The sequence below is a fragment of the Anser cygnoides genome, chromosome 17, assembly GCF_040182565.1.
Source record: "Anser cygnoides isolate HZ-2024a breed goose chromosome 17, Taihu_goose_T2T_genome, whole genome shotgun sequence".
NCBI lineage: Eukaryota > Metazoa > Chordata > Aves > Anseriformes > Anatidae > Anser > Anser cygnoides.
The window spans coordinates 14,168,004-14,181,017 of NC_089889.1; the positions used below are offsets into that span (position 1 = coordinate 14,168,004).

Sequence of the window (13,014 nt, forward strand, 5' to 3'; positions counted from 1 at the left end):
GGGCCATTTAATAGCACAGTGAGTGCAAATGGGCACCACCTGGTGCTGGTTTTTTTTTTTTTTTTTTTTTTTTTTTTCTTTTTTGGTTCTCTGTTTTTTGGATCTCTGCAGTAAAACCTTGCTGTAAGCCACAGGAGATCAGGGAGAGCCAAGCCTCTTCTGTTGGATGCACATCCACTGGGGCTTCAGAGGGAATTTTGGGCTCTGGAAGAGATGTTCCTCCACAAACATAAACTTTTGTAGTCATAGGGAACCGTGGTGGCTTTTCCCTGTGGTTGTCCCGACCCAGGAATGTCCCAGGAGCAGCCAGCATTCCCACATGTAGGCCTGTTCCTGTACACTGTCCTGGTCCCATCGCAAGGTCCTGCACCCACACATGGTCCTGGTCCCATCACTCAGTCCTGGTCCCATTGCACAGTCCCAGTCCCACCACAGTCCTTATCCCGCATGTACTTGTGGTCCTGCGCATGGCTTGGTGCCATCACTTTGTCCTGGTCCTAGCGGCACCGCACGGTCTGGTCCCACACTCCGACTTAGTCCGGTGGATGCTTGTGGTCCCACTGGACAATGAAGGTCCTACCATATGGTCCTGGTCCCATCATAGCCCCTGTTTCGGTCCCACACACGATCCTCTTTCCACCACACAGTTCCGATCCCACCACTCAGTCATGATCCCATAAATGGTCCTGGTCCCACCACACAGCCCTGGTCCCATGCATGATCCCAGTCCCACCCCGCAATCCCTGGTCCCCAGTGCACCATCCCTGTGCCCCCTGTGGGCCCTCACCCAGCTCTGTCTGTTGGTGCCCTTGCACTCCAGCAGCGCAGGTCTTGGGAGAACACATACTGCGCCTCGGCCGCCTGGAAGAGCAGGAAGTCCTTCCTGCTTCTCCAGATGTTTGCTCCAGCCCTTCGTCACTGGAGGGCACCAGTGGCTGGGATGAGCACGGCTGATGCTGGGCTTTGGTGACCCACAGCACTGGGCAGGCTGGTGGCCATCGTCCCTGTCCCTGTGTCTCTTGCTGGATGCCACCCCTGACCTACAGGCAAGGAGGTTCCAACCCTGCCGGCCACCTCGGAGAGTCTGCGAGCCCGGGCACCTGGAGGAGGCTACGAAGGTCCACGGGGAGCCTCCTTGCAGCCTCTAAATGTCTGCTCCCTGCCTGCCCCGAAGGGCATCTTTGGGACTTCCCCTTCGATGACATCCCGGTGTCACCATCCCCAGCGAACGGCCCGCTCGGGACCTGACATCGCCCCACACACGCACCCAGGGCCTCTGAGCACCGGACCCGCGGAGCTTTAACTGATGGCACTGGTGGCGGGGGCAGAGCTGGGGCATCGCCGCGGGGCAGGATCTGTCCCCAGGGGAGCAGGGACCGGCAGAGCATCCCGCTGCACGCACAGAGTGGGGTCAGCCCGGGGGGGCTCCTGTCCCCTTGTCCCCATCCCCTTCCCACGAAGAAGAACGAGACCGACGGAGACCAGCTGGACCATTGGTGTATTAAAAACTGCCAAATATACAATACGATTATCTTACAAAAGTAGAATTGCTTTTTTTTTTTTTTTTTTTTTTTTTTATTGCTTGCATTTACAAACAGAGCAGAACATGAACCACATGGGGGAGTGGCAGGGCTGGGCTCCCTGCTGCTGCCCCGGGGAGGTGACAACCTCCTGTCACCCCTGCAGCCGCAGGGTGCCACCTTGGTGCCCGGCCTGGGCCACTCTCAGCTTTACCCGTGCCATTGTCATCCAGCCCGGCCAGGACACCCGAGGGCTCCCCATGATGTGGCTGCCCCCATCAGGGGGGTGTCCCTGCCACCCGGGTGCCACCAGCTCTGCCCCAGCCCATCCCCACGCCATGCCCCATCTCCTGTTGCATTGTCCCCATGTCCCACTTGCACCCAGGGCTGGCACCGCTGGGACCCTGCTCCACGCCTGCTCCCCACACCAGTTCTCACCAGACCCCGTGGTCCTCCCTGGATGTCCCCAGTGGGGACTGGCACCACAGAGCCCTCTAACTGGGACAACAGGGGGCTGGGGGGGACCTGCTGCCATGGGGTCCTGCATGGACGTGCTGGGGACCACTGCTGGCACAGGCTGGGGCTTTGGGGTGGTTTTTTTTGCTCTGCAAATTCATGTGTGGATGATGCTTAGAAACCTGCCAGGGCTTTCTGGGTCTGGGCTGATGGTGTGACAGGCACCAATAGCCACGGTTGTGCTGAGGACGTGTGGCACTCAACGCACCCATGGGCTGGGGGAGCCCCAGCAGCGTGGTGGGCTCGGACAGGGAGCCCCAGAAACTGGGCTGGAGGGAAAGGGGATGGTGAAAGCAGCCCCCACTGGGAGTGACGCAGTGCGAACTCCAGAACACCTGCGCACACCTGGCCCCATGGGTCCCACCACTGCCCGACCCACGGTGCACCTCTGGTGATGTAGTGGTGGATGTCTATTGCTGTGACAAGGGCACGACGGGGACCTGTCCTTCCCATACTGCCTCCAGCATTTCCACGTGGAAGGAAGAAGTGGATCCTGTTGGGAAAGACTCCAAGCCTCCAATCCTTGAAGCCCTTGCTGCTGGCAGCAGTGGCCTCTGAGCTGTGTCCCCGCGTCCCCTCCGTCACTCTTGGGTGACCAGGGTTGGGAGCACCTAAGGGAGCCACCATTTGGTTCTGCTCATGCCCAACCCAAAGACAGGTGACGGAAGGAAAACGCGAGCACCTGGCTCTCCCACGGGGCGCCCACCTTCTCCTACCACTTGAGGAAGTCCCGCACCCAGCTCCACAGCTTGGTGATCCACAGGTTGACCCCGAGGTCCGTCAGGTACTGGATCTCGGGCGTCAGCATCTTGCGGCACAGCTTCTGGTGCTTCTTGTTGATCTTCTTCTTCAAGTTGTAGCCCAGGATGGACTTCTCCCCAAGCGGCTGCCACGGCTGCATGGAGGACTCTTGGATGGCGCTGGCATCCACGGCGTGTCCCCCATCGATACAGATGCTCTTCATCTTCTCATTCTCCTGCTGCAGCTCGGCCACATCCTTGGCCATCCGCTCCCTCCCGTAGGCCTCCACCTTCCGCCAGAAGGTGGCATTAAAATAACGGTAGAGTTTGGCGTCGATGAGGTTCCAAGAAGTCGCCTTCTCGTAGAGCTCAGGTGTCAGCCGGGAGATGGTGGAGCCCTTGCGAGCATTGAGCTTGAAGTAGAGGATGTCCTCCAGCTGCCAGCACAGCAGGTCCTTCAGCAGCACCAGGGACTCATCAAAATACTCCAGCAGCATGACCAGGTGGAAGCGCTGATCTATCTCCTGGATGTGCTGCTCCACCAGCGGGCTGTCGGCGTTCATGTTGTTGTCATAGCCCAAGTCAAAGAAGAGGAGGTTTTGGAGGTAGTGCGCGTTGAACCCGTTTGGGTCGTAGTAATGCCAGGGGTCCTGCAGGAACTCAGCCAGCTTGTCCTCCCCCTGCAGCTTCCAGGTGAGGGGGATGACGCGCCCGAAGTAGTGGAAAGAGGACTCGAAGAGGTAGGCAGGGTCCCGTAGCACCGTCACGAAGGTGGTGTCCGCCGGCAGGAGCTTGCGCACCTCCTCGTAGTGGAAGCGCATGTGGTTGCAGATGATGTTGAAGCACATGCCTGGCTGGTAGTGCTGCACCTGGCTCCGCTCGAAGTAGGAGGGGTAGTAGAAGTCGTTGCGGCCGTTGGGGAAGGCGAATTTGAGGCGGTGCTTCTCTCCGAAGCGGAAGAGGATGTTGAGGATGGTGCTGCTGGCCGTCTTGTGTGTCTTCATGAACATGATGTCCAGCTTGGGCCGGCAGCCTCCTCCCGAAGGGCTGCGTGTGCCGTTGGCCACCGCCCGCCCCTTGGCTTGGGCCGAGGAGGAGGAGCAGGAGTAGGGGATGGGGATCCTGGTAGGGAGGAGAGAGAGGACACCGTGGTGAGGTGAGCAGAGAGGGAAAGAAGCGCATGGTATCACTATACAGGCTGAGGGCTGTCAGAGGAGCAAGCGTAACAAACAATTCCTGTGCTATCTGAGATGCCCAAAGCCGGTAACAGATGCTCCAGTGCTGAGTGACATTGGACAGCCCCAGGGAAGATGCAGCTCTGATCCCTGTTAACGCCATGGTATGGCAATGTGGAACAACAGGAGACAGAAAGCAACTTACAAAATACCCGCACGTGGAGCTATTTTATAAATGCGGAGATTAATGTTCCCCATGGTCACGCCGCTCCCACACCTGGGAAAACAGCATTGAGTTGAGCCCAGCTCAGGGCTGGGTTTGGTGAGGACAGGTACCAAAGAGCACTGAACCCACCCGTTCCCAGATTTTTGGGAGACGGCATGGGCGCAGCAGCGCTCTCATCTCTCTCTTGAAGGACAAACCCCACATAAAGGGTGCCCGGGCAGCCAGCTCCTTGAGCACATCCACGCACAGCTGCCTGGGGAAGGTCCCCATGGGGAGGACACAGACAGGTGGGAAGGGGCAGGAGGTCCCCATGCCCTCCTTGTCACTGGGGACATGCTCCCACCGCAGCAGCTTTGCAGCGGGTCCATATCCCCTTGCCCCAAGGTGAGCATCCCCAGCCTAGCCAGCAGCTTCCCTGTCACAGGGATGGGGCCAGGTGTGTCACTTGAGGACGGTGACATCTCAGAGCAAGGCCACCAGAGCCTGTAAAGCCCCAGGAACAGGTCTGCCCAGGTGACACAGGGATCCCTGTAATACTCACTCTGTCATGCTGACTTGCAGCGGAGGCACAGCGTAGGAGTAGAGCAGCAGCATGAAGCTGGTCAGGAGGGTCCCCAGGATGAGTCCCTTGCACATGGACCTCCAGGGCTTCCCATGGTGGTGCAGCATTGTGGTCACCTGCGAGGGGCAGAGGGGAGAGCTGTCAGCAATGCGGGTGGTGAAGGACAGGGAGAGTGCGGAGCAAAGATCATGGGAGATAAATTTCAAGCAAATAAGGCACAGGGAGCACTGCAGGGGGATTTTAGGTGATGGGGGGAGGAGAATCGGTGCCAGGCATGTCCTAGGCCGTGAGGGAGTCATGGCCAGGGTGCGGCAGCTCTGCCCACACTGCACCACTCTTGCCCATGCTGCAAAAACCGAAAACAATTTCCTTGCAAAAAGCAAAACTTGAAGAGCTGGGGTGGCAGAAGGGGCGTATCCTCCACCCACACCCAGCGATGGGGCACCACAGCACCGAGGAGCAGTGGCACCGCCGGAGGTCCCACCGGGCGTGGATCCGTCCCATGCCATCCGCCCCGCACAGCCCCACCAGCAGCGGGCAGCTCTGCGTGACCACACACACGTGCACAAACACGGGCGTGTGCGCACGCACACGCATGTGCATGAAGGAGGGCACGTGCACACACCCACCCCTGCACATGCGTACACACACACAGGTGTACACATAAACACAGGGGCACCCCCACCCGCCACCTGCGTGCACAGGGACACAGGCACTCCTGTGCACATTTATGTGTGTGCACGCACACAGGGCACGCATCTCTGCGCGTTATGCGTGCACACACACCTCTGCACTCACGCATTCCCACGTGCACACAAGGACACAGCCACACATCTATGCATGCTCATGCACACACATGTATCTAGCTATACATACTCGTGCACATACGTGCACGGGGCACAGACATTTGTGTGCACACACCTGTGCATCTTCATGCAGAAGGACACAGGCAGCCACACAACTCCCATGAACGCCCATGCACGCCGACGTGAAGACAAGGACACGCACACATCTGTGCACATGTGTACAGACATGCACATACATATAGGGGCTCACACATCGGTGCGCACTTGTGCATGCACACACAGGGACACAGACACCTGCGCATTTCATGCGTCTGCATGCACACAGGGGCACACATCTCTGCACATTATGCATGCATGCACACACGCAAGGACACGGACAAACATCTATGCGCACTCACGCACACGCACACACAAGGACACAGCTATCCGTGCACACAGAACTCTACACATTCATGCAGACAAGGACACGGGCATCTGCACACCCCTGTGCACGCTTATGCCTGCAGACACACAGATGAGAACACACACACACACACGCACACACTCACACACACGCACCCCCCCGAGTCCCCGCAGCACCTGCACTGCCGCCGCACCACGCACCGCGTCCGCCCGCTGAGCCGGGAGCTGCCCCGGCACCGCATTGCAGCAGGGCTGTCCTCCCGGCAGGACACACGGACGTGCCCCAGCGGGGACCGGCGGACGAGCTGCCCGCACACCCTGCCCTGCCTCCTGGCACCCTTTTGGCTGCCAGCCATCCTTTGCACCCTTCAGCTGCCCTGCGGTGACGTGCACAGCATGAACACCCCGCGGCCCTTTTGCGGCTCCTGCAGCCTGGCGTGTGCAGCCAGTAGCACGGACCTTCCTGGGATTTCGCAGAGGAAAACCACACGGAAACACTACCGGGCCCCCGCCGGCGTCTCGCCCTGCTGTGCACGAAGCCTCCCCGCGGCGCTGGCCTCCGTCCTCCACCTGCATCTCTCCTGCCCCGGCCCTGCGGAGGGCAGCGAGCCACGCTGCAGCTGAGATTTCCATCTCGATGAATAATGGATGGAAAGTGTAACCGGACGCTGGGCACGGCTCGCCCTCACCGACCCCAGCCGAGCTCAGCCTCCGCTCTGCGGGCTTTCCAAGCAGCAGAAATGACGGCGAGAGCATGGCTGAGCTGCCCCCAGCATCTCTGTGGCTGCCAGTGCCCAGCCCCACCGGCGGGGATGCCGAGGGGATGCCGAGCTCCACCTGGGCTGGCTCCAGCGGGGTGTTTCTTGCAAACAGTTCCCAGCCCAGTTACTCTATTGACTTTGCCTTAAGTGAGTGGCTTAATTATTAATAGTTCAGCAGGGGAAATGCCAAGGTGGAGGCTTTGTCCTGGGGCTCCCATCGGAGCAGGGCAGCCGCTGGCGCCGGCCCTCGCCCAGCCACCTGAAAGCCCCAGCCGGAGCCAGTAGTCACAGCCACAGCGTGAGGACACGGCCACACCGGCCACATCCCCCCAGCCACAGCCACGGCCCCTGGCCACATCCCCACGTCCACGCCACAGCCCCGTCCCTGCATCCCCCCAGGTCCATCACTCCCCCGTGGCAGCCCTCTCCTGCGTTTTCCCTTATAGGGACCAACCCCTTTACAGCCCAAATTTAAGGATCCACACACAGGGCACAACTGCCGGCCCCTACAGCCCCTGGCAGCTCTGGCTCAGGCTCTCTTCATCCCGTGCCAATGCCCGCTGTGGGCATGCTGCTCCGTGCGTGCTCACCCCATCCCCCTCTCCCCGGCATCTTGTCCCGTGGGTGCCGGTGCCCACATGCCCCTCGCATCCTGAAATCCACCCTGTGTTGGCCCCCACAGCCCTCCCAGCCCCCACCAGCCCCCATCACCTCTTTCTTTGCTCCAGCTGCTCCCCGCGGACCGTCCCTCTCCTCTTCTCGGCTTGCTGGTGCGTGGGGCGTGGGGGGCGATGCTGCTCCGACATGGAACAGGCTCTCCCAAAGCAGCCCCCCGCCGCTTCCCCCTCCCTAAGCCATCTCCCAAACTGCGGCCCCAGTGCACCCGCCTTGGCGGGGAGGGCGAAGCAAAATCAGAATAATCTCCTTTCCCAGAGCTGCCGGCTCGAGGCGTGGAGCGAGGCGCTGCCGGGGCTCCCGCTGCCACCCGAGCGGCTGCAAGGCTCCGTCTCTCCACCCACCGACGGAGCACAGAGGGTTCATTCACTCCGCTGCCGCCCCGCGCGCACAACAACGGGGCTGTTTGTCTCCATCTGCGCCACTGCCATCAACAGGGACATTGTGGCCCAGCGCCCCGGCTTGCTGCAGCCAGAGCCGGCTCTGCACCGGCCCGGCCTGGCGCTGCCACCCGGCACCCCCGGCTGCGGGGCCGGGCTGGTGGGTGCTGCCGGCTGAGCGGGGCCGGGGGGCTCTGGGGATGCTTGGGGTCCTGGAGGAGCTGGAGCTCCTTGCCCTGTAAGCGCTGAGGGGAAGTTGAACGTAGCCAGGGAGTGCCAGTGGTGCTTGCTCAGCGCCTCCCGCTGTTTTATGGACCCCAGGATGCAAGGACAGTGGCCATCCCTTCTCAGGGATGTCCCCTCCCTGCCATGGCCTCGTGGGATGAGCTTTTCCCTATGGGGAACAGCTTCAGGCTGTTTTTTTTTTTCTTTCTGCTGGAGCTGCCTGCATGAGGAGCCCCACGCTCCATCCTCCCCTTCCCCTTGCTGCCCGGTGTTTCTCAATAGCGTTTATGGCCGTACGACAGCAGTGCCTGTGCTCCCCACCCTTCGGCACTGCTGGGTGAGCACCGCTGCCGCTCACCCATGAGAAAGAGGAGGTGGGTGCTGGCGTGGGCACCCAGGGGGGCACCCCAGGGACTACAAGGGGAACCGAGGTCTCTCACACTCGCTGGGGCATGAGGGTTTTGTTTGGTGGGAACCAGCTTTGCTTTGCCACCAGCACCCGTGGGACTGCGCACCCCACGGCTCCTTTGTTCCACAGCAGCGGCAGCCGAGCCGCAAGGAAGGCAGTGAGCGCCGTTTCCTTCCCACATCACCCCACCACTGGCCACAGAAGGGGCCATTGTGTGCCGGATGCAGCCCTGGCTCCTTCCCACCACCCTAGCAGCAGTTCTTCTATAACCGTGGGGCACCCCCAGACATGCCCGCTGCCAGGCCCAGCACCCGTCCATGCTGGATGTGTTTGGGTCTCCCAGCAAGGGAGGACAGACAGCAGGACGAAGCGAAGCTGCTGCCCCATTGCAGCCACCTCATTGTACCTTGGAAAAGGAAAAACTAGAATGGTCTCCATCGCAGCAGGAAGAGGGACCAAGAACTGTCCTCTTGCTCCCAGGTGCGACAGAGGCACTGGCTGTGAGGCTGGCATGTCCTTGCTCTCTTGGGACACAGCTGACCCCAGCGGGGCAGCTCATGGTGTCCCCAATGTCACAGGATGAGAAAACCTGTGTAGGCAACCTCAGTATGCTCAAAATGAAAGCCTGAGCCTATATCAGCCATCCCAGGCTCTCCATGGACAGAGGAAAGAAACAGGCACATCCACAGATGGCTTGAGATGGCACAGCCTTCACCACAGCTGGGGACAGGGTGTCCCTGTAAAAAACCTATTGAGATGGCAGAGCCTTCTCCAGGGCAAAAGAATGTGCCCTGGGGAGGCAGAGGATGCTGCACTCCCTGCCCAGGTGGGGACAGGACCAGGCCTCCCCTGCCACAAGCTGGTTACAGGGAGAGAGCAGCCCAGAGCAGTTCCTCTGACTTCCCTCTGGCCACCCCATGCAGCAGAACCTCCTGCAGGGACTGCGGGGACCGTGCCAGGTCGGTGGCACCACCGAGCTCTCAGCTGACGCATTCTCCGCTGTGCCCAGCCCTGGCTGGATTTGTGCCAGTGATTTATCGCCCATCTCTTCACCTGTCCCTGAGGCACATCTGTCACAGTCTAGTGAAGTGAATAGTCTGCATGAAGCAAGCACGACACTGGATTAAGTCACACACCTGGCTCTGGCTGAATTGTCTTTCCATCCTCGTCCCTGATGTCCCCCAACATGGACAGGCCCCAACTCCACTGTGCCAGCACCACTGTCTGGACTGGGACTCAGCCAGGGCAAGGAGCCCTGTTCCTTGCAAGCTCCCACCCCTTCTCTGAAGCTCTCTGATCTCCAGACCAGCACCTTTTGCCCTGCCAGCTTCTCATTTTTTGGAGGGCAGGATAGTGCTTTGCAGTGGTTCCAGTCAGAAGAGGACCACAGCACTCAGCAGCTGCAGCCAGGACATGGCAGCCTGGCCCCAGCAGTGGTGCCCAGTCCCACCAGCAAATGGAAGCTCGTGGCCTTGGGATGTGACTGAAATGAATCCTGTATGCGACAGCCAGTTCTTACATCCCAGGCAACCCAGGGGTGGTTAACCCCAAATACCAAGAGCCAAACTTAAAGCACAAGACCATGGCAGAAGCCTCCTGAGAAACACCTCCATGATTTGAGTGGGTGAGATTTCTCTTTTAAGAATTTCACCAAGTCTATCCCAAACAAAAAACCTCCTGCTAGTGACACTTGAGTGGGAAGGGGAACCCATGGGTGCTGACTTGCCTTGCCAAGGACTGTAGCTCCAGGAGGGCCTTACCCCCAGCATGGGGTGCTCTTGTCCCTATCACCCACCCAGGAGAAACTCCTGGGGAAGCACCCACCCGAGTGGGGAGCAAGAGAGGTTTCCAGCTGAATGCTGACACTGTGCCGATGTCACCTACCAGGGGTCACGTTGCATGAGCAGGGAACACCCGTCCTGTCATGGGGAGCGTCAGGCCTCAGCTCCTTTGGACACCAGTTACTCAAGCTTGGTGGAACGTGCCCTTATTGCCCCATTTGTGAGAGCCATGGGGAAATTCTAGCATTATGGGGAGTTATGGAGGGGGAAATGGAGACTTGATATGGTGATGCAAATAGCAGAACAGGAGCAGGTCTCTGCCACGTCCCAGCATGCCATGGTTTTCTTATTTGCCACACCTGAAACCCCACTGCTGCCCCGGAGCAAGGAATCCACAGCAAGGCCAGGTGTTTCTGTTCCCACAAAAGTCCCAGGAGATGACACAACTTTCATGCCCACTGAGTCACATTCCCCTAAAACCTCCTAAACCCTCACAGCTGCACATTCAAACCACCAAACTAAACCAAAAAAAAGAGTTTTAAAAAAAACCCACAAACCTTACAGGAAAACAAGCTCCTCCTCCCCCTCTCACCAGGCTGTTGATGACTGCACCACAGCAGTGGCCGTATCCTAACCACCTCCTACCCCAAGGTGTGACACCAGGCCGGGGGCTGTTCCCCATGAAACTGGCTGCACGCACCAGAGTTGGCACCAAGGGGTGGTCTCAGGCAGAGCGGCCCCCTCGTGCGGCAGCCATGTTAGGCTTCGGGGCTGCGCACAGGCCTCAGGGAGGAAAGGTGGGGGGTGGTTGTGTTCTGTGGAAAAAAATGTTGGGATGTGGGTTTAGAAGAGAGGTGGAGATGTGCAGATGGAGTGGGATAAACACAGACCCTGTCGATGCTGTCAGCCTCCCCCAAGATGTGCATGGCAGTGGCCATGGCCCCTCTAGGTTTTCCATACATTGCTTCGGTTCAGCGATTAGCCCCAATGTAACCTCCTCTTCCCCCAAACCAGCCTCAGTGTTTGCACTCCCAAGGAGGCGGAGGAGATCCCAGGGCTGCTGGAAGGGCGGTTGGGAGCGCCCACCAGCTAGCCATTTCCCTACAGCATGGACCAGCCCCAGCATGGCCACCGACACGGGGTTTAAAATGCTTGGCCTTTTTTTGAGAACATCTTGTCAATTCTGAAGTGTCAGAAGTCAAGCAGCAGGGGCAGAAGGACAGCTTGGCTGAGCAGGGACCCCCCAGAAGGAGGACCAGAGCACACATAGGTCCGATACTTGATGAGGATGGTCACCTCATGAAAAGGGACATAGAAAAAGCAGAGACGTTCAATGCATTTTTCACCTCTGTCGTTAACACCAGTGATGTCTCTGAGACCCCAGCTGAGCAGATCTGAGCAGAGCAGAGGATCACCTCTCTGGAGCTGCCGGCAACACCGTGCCCAATGCAGCCCAGGACAGCGTTTGCCTGCTGTGCGGCCAGGCCTCGTTGCAGGCTCACGGTCAAGTTGGTGTGCGGCAGGACTCCTGGGTCCTTTCCAGGCGCGTGCCCGCAGCCTGTCCCGGTGCTGGGCTTGTTCCTCCTCAGGTGCAGCACTCTGCTCTGCTCCTCGGTGAACCCCACGAGGTTCCTACCAGCCCATTTCTCCAGCCTGGCCGGGTCCCTCTGGGTGGTGTCCCTCTGGTGACTCAGCCACTCCCCTGGTTTTGTGTCATCCCCAGATTTATTGAGGGTGCACTCTCCCCATCATCCAGACCGTTAACGAAGCTGTTAAACGGAACTGGAGCCAGCACTGACCCTGGAGCATTCTGCTCGTTGATGGCCTCCTACTGGACTCCATGTCGCTGACCTGCAGCCCCCGAGCCCGGCCGATCAGCCCGGTTCTCAGCCCGCTCCCTGCCTGCCCGTGGGGATGGGATGGAGGTGGCACCAGGACAGGGAGAGGCACTGGTACCCACAGTGGGACAGGGACTGGGATGGGGGCACAGCAGGGTCCTTTCCAGGCACGTGCCCCCAGCCTGTCCTGGTGCTGGGCTTGTTCCTCCCCAGGTGCAGCAATTTGCACTTCTCCTCGCTGAGCAACCTGGGGTTCATGCCTGGGCAGGGCACAGCCCCAGATGCCCACGAGAGCAGCAGCACCAGGCCGTGACTGCGCAGGAGGCATCTGGGTGCCGCCGTGGCCGGGCCACAGCAGCAGTGCAGGCTGGCAGGAGAGCAGAGCCCCAGCTGCGGGGTCAGAGGCTGTGGTGAGGAGGAGGCCAGGCTGGGGTGATGAGACCGGAGCATGGGCTGGGCTGGAGACCCCAGGCTGGAAACACCTTCCTGGGAGCGGCTGCGGAGACGCAGGCTGCAGCGGGGCAGTGGGTGCTGTCAGGGCAGCAACGCAACAGGGCAAAGAGTGGGCACGGCATTGGGAAAGGGAGGAGAAAGCAGCAGGGGTGGGGATGGCAATGAGCACTGTGCTGTTTGCAACACTGACTCGTTTTCCATGATTTTATTTGTTCTCTGTGTGCTGGAATAGGACCCTGATGACCTTTGGGTCCTTTGGGGCCGGTGTGTCCCCCAGCTGCTGTCCGGCCCTGGTCTTGGAGAGTCTTCTATTGTCTCCGGCGGGGTGGCCTCTTCTTGGGTGGTGCAGAGGCCTGGGAGGAGTTGGTCTTCCTCTTGGGGGCTCGTCGGGGCCCCCCAGGTGGGCAGCCCCTGCCCCGCCTGGCGGTGGAGGGACCTGCTGCAGCCTCCTGTGTCTCCTCTTGAGGTGCTGCCTGCTCCATGGGGACCGCAGCAGGGGGGGAGTGAGGGCGGCTGCCATTCCCTCGAAGGGCATCTCTTGATGT

General features: G+C 59.9%; 1 protein-coding gene across 4 annotated transcripts; it reads right to left on the reverse strand.

Moving 5' to 3' along the window:
* Window positions 1–1,458: 1,458 nt before the first annotated feature.
* On the reverse strand, window positions 1,459–10,999 carry GAL3ST1 (galactose-3-O-sulfotransferase 1). 4 transcript variants are annotated; one of them, XM_048054832.2, is made up of 3 exons: window positions 6,407–7,382; window positions 4,719–4,855; window positions 1,459–3,898 (listed from the first exon to the last, which is right to left on the reverse strand). In XM_048054832.2, the coding sequence occupies exons 1-3, from the start codon at window positions 6,701–6,703 to the stop codon at window positions 2,749–2,751; spliced, it is 1,584 nt and encodes a 527-aa protein (XP_047910789.2). In that variant the 5' UTR covers window positions 6,704–7,382; the 3' UTR covers window positions 1,459–2,748. The 4 variants fall into 4 exon arrangements, with proteins under 4 accessions (XP_047910789.2, XP_066834946.1, XP_066834945.1 ...); XM_066978845.1 differs by lacking the exon at window positions 6,407–7,382 and adding an exon at window positions 10,736–10,999 and having other exon boundaries at window positions 1,460–3,898; XM_066978844.1 differs by lacking the exon at window positions 6,407–7,382 and adding an exon at window positions 6,125–6,193 and having other exon boundaries at window positions 1,460–3,898.
* Between the last annotated feature and the right edge of the window lie 2,015 nt (window positions 11,000–13,014).

What these genes read in the sequence shown, in the direction of transcription:
- GAL3ST1 (XM_048054832.2), bottom strand. Translation starts at nt 6,703, where the DNA reads ATGCTCTCGCCGTCATTTCTGCTGCTTGGAAAGCCCGCAGAGCGGAGG. An exon ending in CTCTGCGAAATCCCAGGAAG is followed by an intron (nt 4,856 to 6,406) that starts GTCCGTGCTACT and finishes TGCCCCTCGCAG; the next exon opens with GTGACCACAATGCTGCACCA. An exon ending in CTGCAAGTCAGCATGACAGA is followed by an intron (nt 3,899 to 4,718) that starts GTGAGTATTACA and finishes CCTCCCTACCAG; the next exon opens with GATCCCCATCCCCTACTCCT.